Source organism: Lagopus muta, chromosome 10, assembly GCF_023343835.1.
Source record: "Lagopus muta isolate bLagMut1 chromosome 10, bLagMut1 primary, whole genome shotgun sequence".
Taxonomy (NCBI): domain Eukaryota; kingdom Metazoa; phylum Chordata; class Aves; order Galliformes; family Phasianidae; genus Lagopus; species Lagopus muta.
The window spans coordinates 16,978,546-16,997,677 of NC_064442.1; the positions used below are offsets into that span (position 1 = coordinate 16,978,546).

The 19,132-nt window shown below is 40.6% G+C and overlaps 1 protein-coding gene across 5 annotated transcripts in view; it reads left to right on the plus strand.

Moving 5' to 3' along the window:
• The window catches only part of TMEM266 (transmembrane protein 266), a 100,811-nt gene that overhangs the window by 70,411 nt on the left and 11,268 nt on the right, over window positions 1–19,132 (plus strand). For all 5 annotated transcript variants that reach the window (XM_048956204.1, XM_048956203.1, XM_048956207.1 and 2 more), the window contains 4 exons: window positions 5,291–5,347; window positions 6,495–6,633; window positions 7,837–7,952; window positions 16,471–16,657. In XM_048956204.1, coding sequence (XP_048812161.1) covers window positions 5,291–5,347; window positions 6,495–6,633; window positions 7,837–7,952; window positions 16,471–16,657 — 499 coding nt within the window. The remainder of the gene's footprint in view (window positions 1–5,290; window positions 5,348–6,494; window positions 6,634–7,836; window positions 7,953–16,470; window positions 16,658–19,132) is intronic.

Here is a 19,132-nt window from a genome sequence, read left to right on the forward strand (position 1 = left end):
TCATAGTTTGGCTTTTGTTTAGAGTGATTGATGACGGGAGATCTAGTTACAAAGATACAGATTTGTAGATATTATTACAATTATAAAAGTAAACTTAAGCTACTATGTTTAAAAAAAAAAAAAAGTTGTTTAGTGTATTGTGACATTTCTTTTCTAGCCACTTATCTTCTTACTTCATGAAAAATAGTTTTGTAGAGGCCTAAGTGATTTAGCTTGAGACACTCCTGAAAAGTGAACCTGCCCATTTCATTTCCAAGAACATATTACTTACATGGTGTGCTCTATCAGTGCTTCATCTATGCTTTCATCTCTTGATAGCTGCAGGCCAACACCTTCTACACTGTGCATTATGAAGAGAAGAATTAATGCTAGTGTGATCAAGCCAAGAGGGAACTTCTGAAGCAAGGTTGCTTATGACCAATTTTCAGTTCAGTCTGCATTTACCTTATGGCAATGTGCTGCATCTGTAGTAAACCATTTCTATTCCTGTAAAGCCCTTTCAAATCATTCCAGAGTTTTCATTATAAAATTGTTTTTCTCCACATTCTAAGATTGAGTATTGCAGAACAACAAGTGACCTGCAGTGCAGTACTCGTGCAAAGATGCATTTGAGCACTCAGTGATAGCGTGGTAGAGTATTAGTGGTAGGCAGTGAGAAAAATGCACTGCATTCATGTTTTCTAAGTGTTGCCAAGCTTTTGCAGTTATTTATTTCTGTGTGACTGCTTGTGCTGATAGATCCACAGTGTTACAGAGCACAGTAAGTCAGGAGTGTTTCGTGCTCTGTGAGGTGAGGTCAGTAGCTATCCTCTTCATTCATATCCTTTCAGAGCTTTGGTTGAAGAAAAACCCTGTGAGGAGGATGCCTATGCCCTGGAAGCAGGAGGGTGTGCCATTTAAAGATGCCAGGGTGTTTCTTCATGCTCTGCAAGCTGGGGTGGAGCATACACCAGAACAAGTAATGCAGTATCTCAGGACAGGCACACCAAGAGGTGGCACTAAGTTCACTTTTAAGTAGTGAATGAGCTCAGGCCTCTGCAACGTGGCCCAAGCCAGAGATTATAAAGAGTGGGTACAAATTATTCTTTCTGGGAAATATGTCAATTAATATTTGATGTTCTAAGATACATCCTGGAGGCAGAAGCTTGATCTTAGAGTTTCTGCCAAAGTTTTGTGGCAGTGGAAGGGGGGAAACACTCTGCTAAAGACCCTTTTCACCCTCCTCCCTCCACTGTTCAGCTCTTGTGCAATCCCTGCCTCATTTTGAAATGCAAAGCTTCCCTGCTTTGCTGGTAGCTAAGCGTGGTGGGCCAGCATCGCCTCTATGCTGCCTCCTTTGGATTTCTTTATGCTGTGGATGATAATGGCACAGCAAATCACTGGGTAGTAAATGGTGCGTTACCAATGCAAGCAGTGAAGTACTTAGAGTTACTGAATGTGCTGTGCAGTCAGCTAACAAATGTGGCCAGCTCACGCAGACAGAGGGAATGCACACAGCTGGCTCAGCAAAGGACTTGGCCAGGTGTCCCTGCCAAATTGGGGAGAGAACCTGCAGCATCACAGTTCTTCACAAGCTACACTGCAGACAGTGTCGTGCAAGCAACTGTGTCAGCAATGAACAATGTCAACTTCAAAAGTGCCTTTCTTTTTGAAAAATAGGGTTTATTTTTCTTTAATCTGTCCTTACTCCATCTAAAATAAGTTCACAGAAGTGTCTAGTCTTATTTTTATTAGTATACTGGGCAGACTTCTATGTAATAATTTAGCTTTCCTCAGAAAGCAGGAAGTATTTCTGATATATCTATGTCTGTTTTATCAACATACACACGTGTACATATCTAGATATAAGGACTTTCTAGTTAAAAGCTATCTGGTCAAGAAATGTCAAAGCATTTTTTTTCAGCTTAAAGAAAAAAAAAAAAAGAAAACAAACCTGGCAGTGACCTTTAACAGAAAAATAAATACTCAGTGATATCTAATGTTTGCATTCAAACCTATGCAACCTGGAATGCAGAACTGTGTGTATGCATTTGCTGCAGTACTAGAAAACACCCATGCATCAATAGAGAACAGTGGTGTTTCTCTTTTTTTTTTTTTCCTTATTTTTTTGTATTTTCTTGTGTTAGCTCTACATAAGGAAGAGTCACAACTATCATTTCTGTTTCATCTGAATGTTTTAGCTGCTGAACTCTTCTAAGTTCTTTGATCCATGCATGGTGTGTAAAAACTTTGCTCGAATTTTATTTGTCTCTGATTTTTTTTAGGTTCTGCTACAGGTTCTTATTTTTAAGTTCACTATAGAGAAAGTACACAGTCAAGTGCAGTATGCATTTATTTGGAGGACGCTTGTGGCTGTTTTGAAAAATGTACTGAAATATTATTTGTAAGTAACACCAGCACTTTCATTTCAGTCAAAGTATTTATTATGCTGAACAGGAAAACATGCCTAGAGAAGTCCCAATTCGCTTGGTTCAGATTCCTCTAGGTAAGAGTTACAGCAGCATCACTGATTGTGTGGTTTGTGCAGAGAGGGCAGAAAAAGCAAAAGAGGTTGGAGCTGCCAGTGGTAAAGAGTTACCAGGAAACCATGGGCATACCACATCTGTACCACCAGGTGCAAGTGCTGTGAGACTCATGTATCTAAGGTGCTTTTCTGGAGCCTCAGGGCACCAAGGCAGAGCTGCCATACGTGGCTTTTGAAACTTCGTTTTGTTAAAAACAACACGCTGGTGGATCATGCCTGTGAATAGCTTCAAGACCTTCCATGCAAAACAAATGTTTTTAAAGCTTATTTTGTGCCCTCAACTTTTTGTTCTGAAGATGATGTCTCTCAGGTGGGGAGCAGGGTTTGTTCTGCACTTGTGTTCTCTCTTTCTTTAGTTTGCTTGCCCTACTTTTAAGCAGAAACGCTTGTTGTCGAGACATTTGTTATGAGGAAGCCTGTCTTCTAGATGTGGCACCAGGAGGCTGCCAGACAGACTTCCCGTCAATGCTGGCTTGTGCTGATTCACACCAGCAGGCTGGAAATGGAAATGTTTGCACATGCATCCAGCCCTTAGAACTTCTAGGGCCTGCAAATGTGACCGTAGTGCTTTAAACACCGCAGTGAGGAATTAAAAAGGCAGAAAAGAAAATCCTGATTTATGTTCCCTCAGCAGTTCCGTGTTAAATCACATTTAGAGTTGTGCAGCAGTGCTTCTGTTTTCTTTGTGCCTTTCTGCCCCATCGCTGCAGAGAAAAGATCTTTGTGTGCTCCTATCCAACTATCCAAAAGAGGAAAGGTTTTCACCATCAGTCACTGTAAACATCTGCAGTGTTCAACCATCCTTTAGTTGCTCATTGATAGTGCTTCATAAATGATGTCTAAGCACAGAAGAAAATGACCTGGATGTTTCTATGCTGTCAACAGGGTTGTTGTAAAGGCAGCACACCTCATGCTTTTGGGAAGGCACTGCTTTTCCTCATGCATTTCCCAATGGCTTCCTGCCGTGGACCCCAGGTTAACTGATGTAGCAGGATCTGTGTGCTCTTGAGTAACTTGTACTTCATGCAGCTTGTCAGTGGGGAGTGAGGGAGTTCTTTACAGAGGAGCTAGGGAACTGAGGCTGCAGGAGTATCTTGGTCATACAGCAGCATGTGTACTTACATCACACGTTACTGTGCTCACATCACACCATAATGGCAAATTTGGAGTGGTGAGGGGTTTCACAGAGCTGCCATTGAGTGTTTCTTCTTCCCTATCTAAAATATCCTGTGCATACAGATTCATAAGGAAACTATTCCTGTACTTCGTTGGTAAAGTACTTTGGAATTGAAATGTTCTTTTCGGAGCAGAGATCAGCAGCATTAGCAGTTCTTGGTGTCTACATAGAGTCTCATCATTTTTTGTAGAGGGAAGAGAGCGCTATGTTTGCTCTTCTGGCTAGCAACTCCCTTTCTCAGCTAGACCTGGACACTGCTTCACATACAGCATTCCTGAGTGAGTGCTGGCTGGCTGACTTTTCTCATTATTTGTGATATGAGACAGGATTTGAAAGCAATGTATGTCTCACAGCAGTGTCTTCCTCTGCAAAACAAATTAAGGTTTGGAGTGCCAAGGTAGAGCTCAGCGTGGTCATCCTGGACCAAGGGAGGCAATTGGGCTCGTGGGGTTTGGCAAAACAGTACTGCTCTAAAAAATCTAGTATTGTTACACAGTTAAGTAATGCTGCTGTTTGCTGTGTTTGGGGTAAATTCAGAGCTGGTTGGGATTTGAAGATGTTTGCATTTTTAATGAAGAGGTGATATGTATATTCATGTACATGTATATATATTCATCATACAGTCATTTAGATTCTTCAGCACAGTTCTTGGCACAGTGACCATTCACATGTAGGTCTGCCGAGCTCTCTGTCACTGGTAGTGGTCTTTAATGGAGAAGAAATTGATTCTTCTTCATAAGTCATAGAGCTGCAGTTAGAATCTTCATGCCTGTCATGTTTGCATTCCTTTTATGTGAATTCAATTTCAATCATCAGATTTATTTTCATTTAATTGTCTCCTATAGACCAGTTTAAAAAAAGGTGGAGGGGAACAACACCATTGGATTTTTAATTGGAATTCACCATTGGTTCATTCTGTGTTCCTTCTTTATCTGTCTTTTCTAGTTACTGATCTTACAGCTGTTTGATTATTGGGGAGGATCATAAATATCTTTTTCTCTCTTATCCTATGACTTTCTGGGACTTCACAGTAAGGCAAGGACTCTGCACTCAGGACAGGCAAGGGAGAATAAGAGTCTCTGCTCTTCAAATTGATGAAATGTCATCAGTTTTGGGCACGAAGAGAGACAGTGGCTCTTTATTTTCATTAGGAAATAGTAAGCACTAACATATCATAGATGGCAAGAAATGAGAATCTTCCTACATTCGAACGCAGCCGAGGGAGCCCAAGAGTGGATCTTTTGAAGGTTTGGGTTTGTTTGGGCTTTTTTGTTTCTTGTGTATTTGTTTGGTTTGTTTATTTTTGTGGTGATTTGAATCTCACATGTCTAAAAGAAACTTGAGAAAGTTGGAAAGACTGAACATTTGAATTTGGAACTCGTTTATGAAGTTTCACTGAGTTAATATAGTGATTGGAAAGCAGTACTTTATTCTACTATCCAAAGGTATGGCTATTTCTAGCTCATTATTTAGAAGAGTTACACAATGCTTAGATAAGACAAACACAAGCCCTTAAATAGGCAAAGGACTAATGTTTGTATAAAATTATAGTAATATTAATCTTTTTTTTTCCTAATTTATTTTACTAGACTGTTTTGAGGATTGTGGTCCTTGGCATATGGGATTACATTGAAAACAAAATAGAGGTAAGCAGTCTTACTCTTTCCTCTCATTTCTAGGCAGACCATGTGTCTTAACGTTCTTGAGAATATTAAGAACTTTGGGTAGCTTTGTTACAGATCTGATGCAGATACCTTTTAATTCAGATAAGTATGCATATTCCTCTCATTGTTTACATGAATGCAAAGCTGTATAATGCAGTTTCCTTTTCTGTGGGCCTCTCAAGGAGTGTGATATTTGGAAACATTTTATTATTGGAGGAGGAGAGGATTGTGGGATTTTTCCTGTGTGCCTGTGGATTTTATTGGTAGAGCTGTGCCAGTCCAACAGTTGTTATTGCTACCCTGAGATAATGAGCAATATGAGCAAAAGATTTCGTATGACTTGTGTGCATACATTCCTGTAACCAAGTTGAGGTTAGAACTGATTGAAAATTGGTGTATGGTTTTCTGATAGGAAATACTCATTTGGCAAAAACCCCAATTTTAACATGAAGTTATTTTCTTTCTCAGATCTGACTTTTGATGAATACGGTTGCCTTTTCTGATCTAATCCACAATGAAACTAGCATCATACAAGTTCTTAACAGTTCACATTGTCCAAATACTTGAAAATTTTGCTGCCCAATAACAGTGAGAACAGAGAATCTTTCTGTCTGGATGCACAGACGTTCCCACACGTTATGTAGTCAGGACATGGCCAAGAGCCATTAAATCACTTTGCACCATCTTTTTCTACTTGCATTCTTGATCTTTTCCTTCAGGCAGTAAGATCTATGGGCAGGGACTTTATTTTGAGGGTGGGGGGCAAATAATCATGCCAAAAAATAAGTGATAAATATCAATGATAGTGAAGGCCTTCGGCTGTAATAGCATTTAGTCTATCATTTCTACATGGAGATTCTGGCCAGTAGATCCAGATACCTTTCTCTCTTCCTGCCCTCCCACCAGTTCCTCTCCTCACCTCGTAAAATGTGGGTGAAGCACTGAAGAATTCTGTCACGCTGCCTTAAAAGGATGCAGTCTTTGTGGGGCTTGGCCACTCTCATATCCCTTCCAAATACATACCCTAATTTCATTTCTTTTTGGGGAAATGGGAGCCCTTCATGACCTCAAACAGAAAAGGCAGGGCGTGTGTTCCTCAGGATGGTTTGAACAGTCTTTTTTTCTCTAGGTGTTTGATGGTGCTGTTATAATCTTGTCCTTGGCACCAATGGTGGCCTCAACAGTGGCTAATGGCCCCAACAGCCCTTGGGATGCTATCAGCCTTATTATCACACTACGAATATGGAGAGTGAAGAGAATCATTGATGGTGAGTGGTGATTCAGTTTGTGACTCTTGAACTACCTGACAGGCTGGAAAAACAAACAAAAAAAGGGTATTAAATACACGAGGCTATTGCTTTCCACTGCTATTCCTTTTGTTCCCCTTCCTCTGGCATGTTAGAAGTGCCAAAGAGGAGAGAGCTATGGCTCCCATGGAGGAGAATAGGAGTCAATTTAATGGCTGTTTTTTTTCTGTTCTATTTCAGCTTTTATAATTGATTGGTTTAGTTTTTTGTGTGGGGATGTGAAAGTGTCTCACGTTTCAAGTAAATACATCTGACCTGACGTGCTTCCTGTCTCTCACCATCAAGCACCATTCCTAATTCTATGAAATAATTGCTTCCAGTGTGCTTTTCCAATATTTGCCACACCATCTGTATGTTTGTGCAGCTGTATCTGTCTTGCTCCTTCCCTTTCCATTCTGTTTTTAGTGTAACTTATGTCATTGTTATCATGGTAGTTCTGAGCTGAAGGTGCTCTATGGCACTGCTGTGCTGCATGGCACAATAACTAGCCATGTGCTGGTACTGTTTTGCCCAGACCTCTGTCAGGAAACACCATGAGAGATGAGAACTCCATAGCAAGTCAAGGCTGTGGAGAGCAGAACCTGTCAAACTGTTATTTCTCCGTATACAGAATTGAGGAAAGGTCTTAGTCCTGTGCCTGAAGTGTCCAAGAAAAGTTCAGGATCTTGTGGAGATTCACAAAATGTCAAAAATCTCCTTTGTCTGCTGTTGCCATCAAGAGCTTATGTCGTACCTCCAAGTCTAGGAATTTAATGCTGTGGGCTCTGAGGTTGTTCTTCTCCAAAGGAAGCCATGCTGTTCAGGTTTAGAGAGGAAGGCAGCAGCTCCAAGCAGAAAATCCTACCTTGCAATTCAGGAAATCTGCTGTAAACGCTAGGAAATGTCTGTATTAGCAAAAAGCTAGGAAGAGAATGCAGGATGCATTTCAGCTCAACCAGGCAGTTGGAGATCTGACCAAGCAAGGTCCAGACCCTGCTTTTGACCAGCATTTCATGTGTTAAAAACCCTTCCTCAGAAGAAATTCCTAATTCACTTGCTGTAAGTGAAAGTGGTGATTTGTTGTCGTTGTTGTTGCTGTGAAGATATGTAAAGGATTTCCCTCTGATTTAAAAAATTAAAAAAAGAATCATAGTTGGGTTCATTTGAAGTGCTTGTGTTTTCCAGCATATGTCCTTCCAGTGAAAGTGGAGATGGAGATGATGATTCAGCAGTATGAGAAAGCAAAGGTTATTCAGGATGAACAGCTGGAAAGACTAACCCAGATCTGCCAAGAACAAGGGGTAAAGTTCAATTCTGTCTTTATTTACACATAGCTTGTCGTAGAAAATCATACAGTGTATGTACTTTGCTGTAATTGAAAAGTATCATTAGGATATCTGTTGCAAAGTGACAGATTTCAACATTAAAGAAATACTAGCTGCAGCCAGGATATTTTTAAGCATGGTATTTGTCAAATAGCAGTTGCTTCTATGCGTGTGTTCTTAAGGTGAGGAAAACAAATGTGAAGAGTGCTTCCAGTATTTGATTTATTGAATGAGTGCAGTTTGACATAATATTCAGAGCATGCAAAATTCATTGCCATTATTGGACACTGCAGCTGTATTAAAGCCTTATTCCTTGGTAAAGTACATGCATTTGCATGAAAGCTAATGAATCTCCCTGCTTTAAATGCAGGAGGCTGCTTCCTTTAGGTCAGTCTGAGACTCTTGGCAGACTCAAGATGTTGCACCAGAAACTAGAAGCTTCTGGTGCAGCATTTTTTTTAGACTCTTCCCAAGACCGCAAATATTCAGTGGCTCGGTCTTCTGAGATAAGGGAAGGTGAAATTTAAAATAGATGTGGGGAAAAAGTGTAAAACAGTCATTGTGACGATAAGCCAGGCATTTTGAATTACAGTCTTATTTAAATGAGTTTGTAAGTGACCTGCTTAGGCAAAGTGGGGCATTCAAAGGACTACCAAACCACAACAGAATGATCCTCCAACTGACTTAATTCTCATTTCAATTGCAAGGACAACTAGGAGGTGTCCAAATAAAGGCTGGAAGTTTCCAGCATCAGTTCCCATTCCCTACTTCTGGCTGATGTTTTTCAAATACAGAATTAGGGTTAAGTTGGGGTTGGTCAATCAGTCAAAAAAGCTGAAGGGCCCGAATAGACAGGAGGAGAGGCAACTCATCCCAGTACAGGACAGCTGTGGAACAGGTACCTAATCTGAATCAGGGGTTTATGTGCCCATCTCTCTATTAGGAATCTAAAACCCATTGATAGTCCTCTTCATGACAACTTTGTGCAGTTATATTGGTAGATTCATGCTTCTGTTACGATCATGAAATGAACAAGAACTGGTATATACCCAGTTTTACAGAGGAGAGAATCTCTTTAGACCGAATGCAGTAGGCAAATCAGCAGTTTCTTGAGTCCCACAGCAGTATTTTGTCTGTCAGCCCATTCTATTAGGTTAAAGTTCTTGACAATCATAAATCTGAAAACATTTATTTTTAGGAACTTTATTATGGAGCCAAATAATACTCCTACTCCCCAAACAGTTTTTGATGTTGTTCTTTCATAGTCTGAGTGAAGGTAGGCTCATTGTACTAAGCAGGGTTTGAGAGCATTTTTGCCACCCTCCATTCTACATGCCTGACTTTGTACCTAACCATGGTAGCCTTAACCTGAGTTCTGATGGTTACAGCATAGCTGTATGTCAAGTACAAAGAATTACTGCTTTGGTAGATGAGTAAATCTGTGAAAACAGAGTAGGTTCTCTCCTAGCTTTCAAGTGTCATCAGCTGTGGAAAAATATGGACTGTAGAAAAATGACAGCATACTAATCTCTCATGTTTTACTGTCCTGAGTTCCTGCCAAACAAATGTTTCAGCTGTATAATATGAGGTAAATGTACTAATTTGCTGCAGTTAGCAACAGAAGACATTGACACAAGTACTGCATTCTTCGTAAATTAATAGATTCATAATTCAGTCAAGAACAAGTTGTCAGCATTATAATTTTCACATTGGCATTGTATACAGTATCTGGTGGGGAAAAAAAAGTCTCCTAATGATATTTGACGTCTAAAATTCTGCCAGGCTTTTGCTTTTTCATTTGATTACCTGTCCCAGCCTCTTGAAGGATTGCTTTTTCTTGGGATTTGAGTGAGCGTGTCTATGCTTTAGCATCCAGGGGTTGCCTGCAGCAGTCTGGATGCTCTTAAATCTGGAGGTCCAGCAGGTAGGGATTCCTGGTTGCCTTGTCTGTAAGGTACCTGCTATCTCTATTACAGGCAAATGAGATAGCAGGGAGCTGCCTAGAGCCTTTAGGGGGCTGACCTGGTGCCTCTAACACATGCAGGGCCCCATGCTTTTGTGCTTTGAAGCTGTCGCAGATGAGCTTTTTAACTTGTATTTGTGAGTTGTGTTATTTTCCTTGTGCTGAGCTGTGTGATTTAAGTCCTTGTTGTGCATATACATAAAGGAATTTAAGTCACAAAAGCAGCCTCCATCTGACGTTTCTTTCCATGTAGGCTTGTTGAGTGGACTGTGTCTTGTAATTAACTTAAACATAACCAACTGTACATCTTAACGTGGTCAGTTTAAATTGGCTTGAGTTAGTATGGCTAACTGTTAGGGGCATTTCCCTTGTCCTCTTTCTGCCAACCTGACTTTTCTTGTTTACTTGCACAAATGCATGTGACGAAACAGATCTGGAAAGTGATTGGGTTGCAATTAAAGTAACAGATTGGATTGGTTTTGTAGGAATTGTATCTAGAGCCTAGTTCATCCCACATTGCAGAATTGCTTCTGTTGATCAAAGCTAGAAAATGAGGAAGGGAAGATGAGTGCATAGGAGTTGAAAGGAAAGCAAAACCTGTTTACCAGTTTGTACTAGAAGTGGCTTTTGTGTGCATGTTTGTATTGGTTTTCTGTTGTTATTTTTAATCTATCTGGTTTCGTGTGTCAGCTGTGTATATTTTTTGGCCAGTGATAGGGTATCACAACTGCAAAGTATTATTCCATTCCTGAGTGACATTGGAGACATTCTGCAAGTATGAAAACTCCTTCCAGATGCTGATTTTTGGCTAGCCATACGTCTGAAAAACAGAATATGTTTTATAAATTATAGATGCATGGGCTACAACTTTGGTCTCTGCAGAGCCCTGCTGAAACTGTTTCAATAGTTTGCTGTCTTATTTATTCTCTGGCCAAGAAAGACATCAAAAAGGAATGAAGCATGAGGGTGGTTAAGAGAGAAAATACTAAAGGATTTGAGAAACCTTGCCCATCACAGTAATGGGGATTTCTAAAAATGGGTGAGAGATTAGAAAGTCTCACTGCAATCACTGGCAAACATATAGAAAGAGTATTTTCCTGATGGTGTCGTTTTATCAGTTTAATAACTAAATTTTATCAATTTAAGAAATTAAATTATAAAGGAAATATATATATATATATATATACACACACAAAATTTCATTAGCAATGCAAATTCCAGTTCAAATTTATTTTGAAATAATTGTAAAGAAACTTCCATTTCTGATGGTAAACCTGTTTACCTGATCTTTTCTGTTAGATTTTCATGCCATTCAGCTGAGTACAGTCCAGCCCAGACTATGTACCACAAAAGCTCCTTTTCTGTCAGCTCTCGTAATACAGGGTTTTTCATCATTCTCAAAACTGTAAGAACTGTGGAAGCTGTAATTTCTTTTTTATCTTGGAATGTAATTTGTACATCAGCTGCTAGTTTAATGACAGGGCTATTTAGGTGGTAAAATTACCTATTGGAGAAATAACTTATGTTATCTTTTTGCAGTAATTCTAATTCATGTCTAACTACCAGTCATTTTCTTGGTAAGTGGAAGGCAGCCAAGGTCATCCCACGTTTCGTTCTGCCCATAAATCATTTGTTTGCAAACGTCTCCTGATTTTTATTGTTACCAACAATGACTAAACTAATGGAAATAAACATTGGATTGCATCCCAATGGCAGATAAGCTTCAGGGCAGGGCATTCTATACAGACAGCACTCATAGAATGGAACAAAGTTGTTATGCCTGCATTAGACATAAGTAGCTTTTGACTAAAATGTTCATTGATCTCTCTGAAATTGTCAGTCATCCTCTGTTGCAAAACCATTAAAGGGAAATTCTATATGACTCACTGCTAGATCTGTCCCTTTTGGAGTCTTGTGCATGTGTAAAACATCAGATGGGAGGAGTGGAACTTTTATACAACCAGCCATATAAAGTGAGTCGTTACATAGAGCTCTAGGTAGGTCTCTATCATCTTACCTGCTTATAAACAATTACCTGATGTGTTTGTGAAGTGAGGAGGAACACGAGCATGCCCCATAGTTCTTTCTGGTTTGTTTCCTGACAAAATATTGCTAATTTTGACGACAGCAAGTCAGTTTAAATTTGCAGTCAATTAGCTTTCTCATCTGGCCTGACAAAGTAGTTACTTATTCTTGCATGAAATGATCTTTATTTCCCTTTATCTTGACAGTGAATATATTTTCATGTAAGCCATGTGTATCACACCTTTAAATTGCACATCTCATTCCATGTAATTATAAAAGTCTACTCCAGCAGCAGTACACATAACAGACAGATCATTAACACACACACACACACACACACACACACACACACACACAATCTATAGTTCTAGCATAGTCTTATTTTGCCTGCTCTGAAGAAATTGTGACTTAATTTTCTGCATCCTCCCAAGTCTGGATTTAAGAAATGTAGCCCAGTGCTTGTGAGATCACACCTGGAGTGCTGTGACCAATGTGAGCTCTGCAATATAAGAAGAATACTTGAACGCAATGACAGCAGTGATGCTCAGGGCTGAAGCACACAGAGTAGGATAATAAGCTGCAGGAGCTGGGCTTATTCAGCCTTAGAAAGAGAAGATGGAACAGACTGCTGCCTTCAGCTCCCTCATGTATAGTACAGCCAGGTTCTGCTTGGAGGTGCACAGAGATGAGCTGGAACGTGGAAAATTCTTTGTAAATATAAGAACAAGTATTTGCACTAGGAGGATGGTCAGGTACTGGAGCAAAAAGGAGAGGAAGGTTGTGGTAAACACGTCCAGAGAGATAATTAAAACTTGACAGCACAAGCTTGTAGCGGGCTGAGCTAAATGGCCTTGCTTTGAGCAAGATTTTGGACTAGTTGGTCCTCAGAGGTGCATCTCAGCCTGAACTATGCTGTGATCTGTGAAGTTTTCAAATATGTTTTTTCCATTGTAAAATATGTTAAGGAGCTTATTGACAAAGGAACCCATGAGAAGCTACCAAAGTATGTGTAATTGAAGATAATGAATGATATAGGTGTGCTGGTAAATAGCAACAGTAGCAGCCTTAAATGGACTAATGCTCAGTTTTTGATTATCTTAACTTGGAAGATAGTTTACCTGAGTCTCCTTGCCCTCACCAGGTTATATTCCACAAAACAAAGCTGTTTGCCCAAGTGCTCAGTGTGGTTTACAAATTTCTGAGCACCCAGCTGATACCTATGGGCAAGTCTTAACTGAAACAAATCAAATCCTATGAATGAGTGCCTATGCTTTTGCCTTTTCCCTCATATAAATTTCAAACAGTTAAGCCTTTGTAGGTTGCCTCAAAATACAAAACATAACTTCCTCAGTGCAGCTCTCTTGCAGCTGTGTTCATGCTGCCCAGGTCTACATTTCAGATAGCTGCATCAGCTCCTGCTGCAAATAGAAATTTCATGTGTTTAGCTTTGGCCCAGAATTTTCAGTTAAAAAGATCATTATATTTTACACCCTCTGCTGATTTATTTAACCTGCCCTGGCCTGTGTGGTATGGAGTCAGAGCAATCTCATTAGCTCTTTTACACATTAGAGCTGCCCGAGGTCAGTGTTCAATATAATGCTCAGGAGATATTAGCACCTACCAGGTAATTTGCTCACGCAGTCTTTCACTGAATCATGCCCATAAGGAACACGTGCTTCTTTCAGACTTAACCTTTGTTTTGTTGGGTTGCTTTTAGTGGTCAAAACTGCATACCAGCTTCAGCATAACTTGGGATAATTTTCAATAGTTGTGAACAATCAGTATTGAAATGATTTCCTGAGTGTATGCACACCTTGCATGAGCTAAAAGCTTTTCTGTGTAATTTTTCTTAGATATTTTAACAAACGTCCTTTCACTTTCTTGAATCAATCTGGATAGCAAGTGGTGATTTTCTGAATGTGCTGCCTTAGAGTGAGGGTTTTGGTTTGCATTTGTGAGCAGTGTACTGAATTGGGTTTTGGCACTGTCTTATGCTCCATAATCTGCTGACAGAGTTTTGGTTCTGCATCTCTGTGGAATATCTGTGTATATATATATATATATGTATGTATGTGTATAGATCACTTGGCAGCAGTAACAGTGAATGTGGAAGTGCAACAGGCACTGTTATTACAATGAATACCCTCTTCTAACAAATAAAAATACAGTTATATGCATGATAGTATTTAATTCTGCCTTCTCACTGTTTTAATGGCTACACAGACATCAGGGCAAACGTGAGCCCTGGAAGCTGTCCATCTGAAATACTGCGAAAGAGAGAGTCCTTGTTAAGCAGCTGAAGCTGTGCAGTTTGGTAGGCAATGCTGGCTTCTGCTGTTATCTGACTGAATAGCTGCCTGTTGTTATTTACACGATGGTGAAGTCCAGAGCAGTGTGCTGCTTCACTGTGCCTGTGGATTTAATCCTCGTGTCTGTGCTTACCAATCTGCTGTGGATGAGGGAAGCACTGTGTCAGCCGAGGTACCCGTCCTGGGTTTCAGCTTCTGGAACATAACATCATGAGCAGGTGCATCCTCTGCTGCTGGAGCCACAGGCATGTATTTCTGTCCTTTAAACATAAGATGGCAGCAAAGCTCCTTCTGTTGTTGATGCTACCAGAGTGGCCTTTCACCTGGATAGCAGTGATCATTTTCCCTGTGGATTCCAGTTCCATTTTCCCTACAGAAATAGTAAATAAAGAATTGCTTGTACAAAGTGGAATTGCCCACTGGGGCCATCACAGGGATGCTTACCAAGTACGAAGTATCTATGGTTTCTGTTTCTTTCTAGGACTCAAGAACAGAACCTGAATTTACCTGGGAAAGGAGAATTCCCCACTTCCTAGCTGATAGATAAAGACAGAAACCACAGATGGGAGCTGCTGCAGAGATTTCCTTGCAGGGACTGAGGAGCAGAACAGCATTTTGACATTTGTTGATGCTGCCTGACTGCCACTGCTAGTCTGCTAATTGGCCTTTGATTAAAAGCAGTGAAAACTGCACCCTGTCTGCATCTGCCAGACCTCTTTCTGCTAATTTAAGGAGAGAAAGATCTGCTTTTTTTTGTTTGATCTCTGCAGCAGGTGGTTTGAATGTAATCAAGAGAGCTTAAACTGCCCTTTTGCTCTCTGGATTTGAGTTTCTCACTGGGCCTTCTCTTTCCTGTAAGCTCCTTTCTTTATGCTTTGGAAAGCAGTTTCCAGATACAGCAATTTGAATTCCTTTTTGGTTTTCCTCCTTTCTAAAGTCTGAGGAAGCTTTGCCTTGTTTTCCCTCAAGCTGTTTGCCCAGGTTAGAGGAGCTGCTGGTGCTCTGCAGTGTGCCTGGCACGCATGCTGTGTCTCATGTGGACAGCAGTCAAGCAAACTAGGTCTGCTGACAGTCCCAAAATCTGACGGCACGGCAGACTAGAATCAGCATCTGAGAAGCAAGAGCCAGGCCCAGATTCATTTAGCCTGAAACGTGCTGTTACACACTGGTTTTCAAGCATGGAGGTGCTAATTCCATCTCTGTTGTAAACACAGAGTGACAGGTGCAGTGTGGCTTGCTGGAGCAAGCATCACACTCTGATGGCTTCTCAGGCCTTGAACTAAGGGAGACCAGCACTGTTACACTTTAAATGCCTTAGCCTATTACTTGCCTCATTTGCTTCCCCCCTTCAGATTCTCTATAGTTATGCACGACTTGGCACTGCCATATTACTGATGTTAAAAAGAGTTTGAAAAGGAGAAACCTGTTGTAATGTGGCAGTGCTGGATAAGGGGAGGGATGGTGAGATTTTGTGGTGCTTATATAAAAGTTTGAATTGTCTTTGCACTTTGGAAAAATGATTTTCCTCCTTGCATTATGGAAGACCTGTGGCTGTCAGACACGGGAGAAATATGCAATGTCTCATCAAACTGTACTGGGTAACTTTTGTCATCTTAACTGTATCTGCTTTTTGGACAAATCCTATCCTGACTGCAGAATGTCAATAAGTGCTGCAGCTCCTGTATTTGAGAGGAGTGGACAGAAAAGTGGCAACCTGCCCCAGGGTTTTCTTCATGCTGTGGAGTCCAGAAGACTTCAGGCTGGAAGGAGACTGCAGTGCCCCTTTGCCTAAAGTTAGTGTGGGAGGACCTATTCCCAGAAATCCCTGTTACAGTCTAGCAGATTAGAGATGTTTGTCAGGAATGTAAGTAGCTAAATGCTTACCAAGGATGCTCTTCTGTAAAGATGTCTTTCAGTTTGACCATTGCATCTGTAAGGAATTGTCCAAAAGCATATCTTTTGGACCACACAACATGGTGACTATTTTTTTAGATTATGTGGGCAATAATCCAACTCACCTGAGCTGCAGGATAGCATCAGTAACATGGACTCAAATGCTGGCATACTCATGTTGTGTTTGCTGTTAGCAGTCCGTAGTAGTTGAGCGGTAAACTGAATAATAGGTACCAAACTGTAAAATATGGGCTTCTAGCCACATTCATATGACATCAGTACCAGCTGTTGTTTTTTCTTCCAGTTTGAGATCAGGCAGCTGAGGGCCCACCTTGCTCAGCAAGATTTGGACCTGGCTGCAGAGAGAGAAGCTGCGCTGCAGGTCCCACACGTACTGAACAAGCAGAGCAGCAACAGGTACAAGGTGGTTGCCACTGAAGACTCAGATGATGAAGCCACTGAGACCATCACTGAGTTGCAGTCTCCACGAGGTGAGTGCTGCCCGTGTGCTGCTATCCACGGCGCTATTGTTCCCTTTCATGGACTGACTGAACTGCTTTCCCTCTGCTAGTGAATTTGTTCATTTCCCTGGAGACTGCATTTTCCCGTTTTTGCAAAGAAGCTGTATCTGCTCCAAAGTGGCAGAAGCTGTTGCATTTTAGAGCAGATTTTTACTAGAGCCAATGTGAAACAACTCTGGATGAAAATGACAGCAATATACCTTCCCAGTGTCCTCATGATTGTATCCCTCAAACACTAAAGCAGCAGCAGCCAAATCAGAATTGGCAAAGCAGTAATCACTCAGAGTTAAAAGTAGGGAAATTGAACTGAAAAACAACTTCTTTGGTTGCTTGCAATTCTGTGGTTTAGGGAGGACTTAGGGCTGTTCTAAATTGATGTCATGTCTCTCAGCTTTTACTTTGTCTGCTCAGAAGCCTGATGCATAGGTCAGCTACTGATATTCATAATGTTGTCTTTTTTCATACTGGTTTTAAAAGTATCAGGTTAAATGTATTGGGCCAGATTACCCTTGCCTGTAAATCTATTGACAGGACAGATTGCCTACATCAGGAGTTGATTTGGATGGTTTTTTATCTTTTTTTTGGCCATCGTTGCCCAAGAGTCCAGTGTCTGCTGGGAGATACTCAAATTCTTGTGTGCAATAAATGTCTAAATGTTGTACTAAGGGACGTGGTTTAGTGGGGAAATGGTGCTGGTTGGACCAGGTGATCTTGGGGGTCTTTTTCAATGTTGGTGATTGTATGATTTTAATGTTATGTACGTGGATTAGAAATACAAGCATAAATGGACAACGGCAGATGTGCAAATCCATAGAAACCTGCGTGTCGTATTTTATTCTGTGTTCTGTGTAATATTCTGTGAATTGATGGAAACAAGACTGTCTCTCTTCTACTAGTTCCAGCCATCCTGCTGACTGCACCACATCCCAGCTTGCCTTCCAGGTGGTATGGCTGCCCACGCACCAGCTGTGAAGCTTGCCTTGGTTGGAGGCTTAGGCTCCCACTAAGTGGTTTAAAACTAAGTGGTTAAAAATGCTGGACGGCTCAGCTGTGCTCAGACTGGGTGGCTCTGGTGCAAGGAAAGGAGCATTTGCACACTGTAGGCAGCTCCTGTGCTGAGGAGCAGTCCTGTGGGTTGTCTGTTAGGTGAGATGTGTGGTTCAGGGGAACACTAGCAGTTATATTGACCTACATCCTTTTTTTAAATTACCCTTGAAGTGCTAGACCAGAAGGCTTTATTGGGCAGCGTGTAGCTGCTTTACCCATGTTTCCCAGTGCTCATGGTGGGGGAGAGAATGTGCCACCATCTCACTGATGGTTAATGTCATATTTCATGTAGTAATTTTTTATCGTAATGATACCCATTGCACATCCCAGTTTTCTTGTTTCAGTAGATGAGCAGTGTGTGGATATTGCCTGAATTAGAGGTTTAGTTGGTACCTTTATTTGGTCAACTCCTCAGAATTTAAGGGATAGAAATATTTTAATCAAAAGCCATAGGAGAAAAAGCTTACCAGATTCTTTCAAACTATCGTTTTTTTCATTCTCTACACAGTAATGAAAGTGTGTAGAAATTGCTTCTGTTTTGTCCTCTGTAGTAATGTCTGAGCACTAACCACAATTCAGCCATTAATTATTCCTGATTTGAAATTGTATTTAAAAGCAGGCAGTTGAGCAGACTGTCCCCTAAAACGCATTTCCCCCTTTTTGTAGGATTTCAGAGGTTTCCCCAGTGGATATATTATAATTTATGCATGTGTTCCTTGAGGGTTACATTTGGAACTGGAGAGTGTTGTGCACAATTAGGAGGAGACTTGCTGAAATTACAGCGCTATGGAGATTTATCTGATTTTTTTTCTGTCCAAAGTATTTGTTCCAGATTAACACAAGTACTCATGGTTAGTTCCTCACTGTAAAATGCTGGCTACACGTGCATCAAAGTAGATACGTAATCTTCGTTTCTATATTGTTAGGTTACATGATTCATTAGAGCAAGTCATGCTTTCCACTGGGGAAAAACATGCATCCAGCAAATAAGAAAGCATGCACTACTTCACGTATCAGGTGAGGTGCAGTTATGTTTAGACATTCGTATAATCATAGAATTATTTTTTGGTTCCCAGAAGTCAACTAAAAACACAAGGAAATATTTTTTGTGCATCGTACCATATATTACATACAAAGCTTTTGCAGATGAATTCTTATGAGCTAAGTTTAACAAGCTAAGTTTAGGTGACTCCATGTTTTACAATTGAACAGAAAGAATGTCCTATGGCCTTCCAGCGAGGAACAGCCACCTGTGCTAGTCTGCCATTATGGTGGAGTACTGACAAGGGGGACCAAGATCAAACTGCACGAGAAACCACACTCCTAGCAATAATATTCAGTGCTTTAATCCATAATCCAGGGAATAGTCAACTGAGGCAGAGGATTTCACATGTAGAT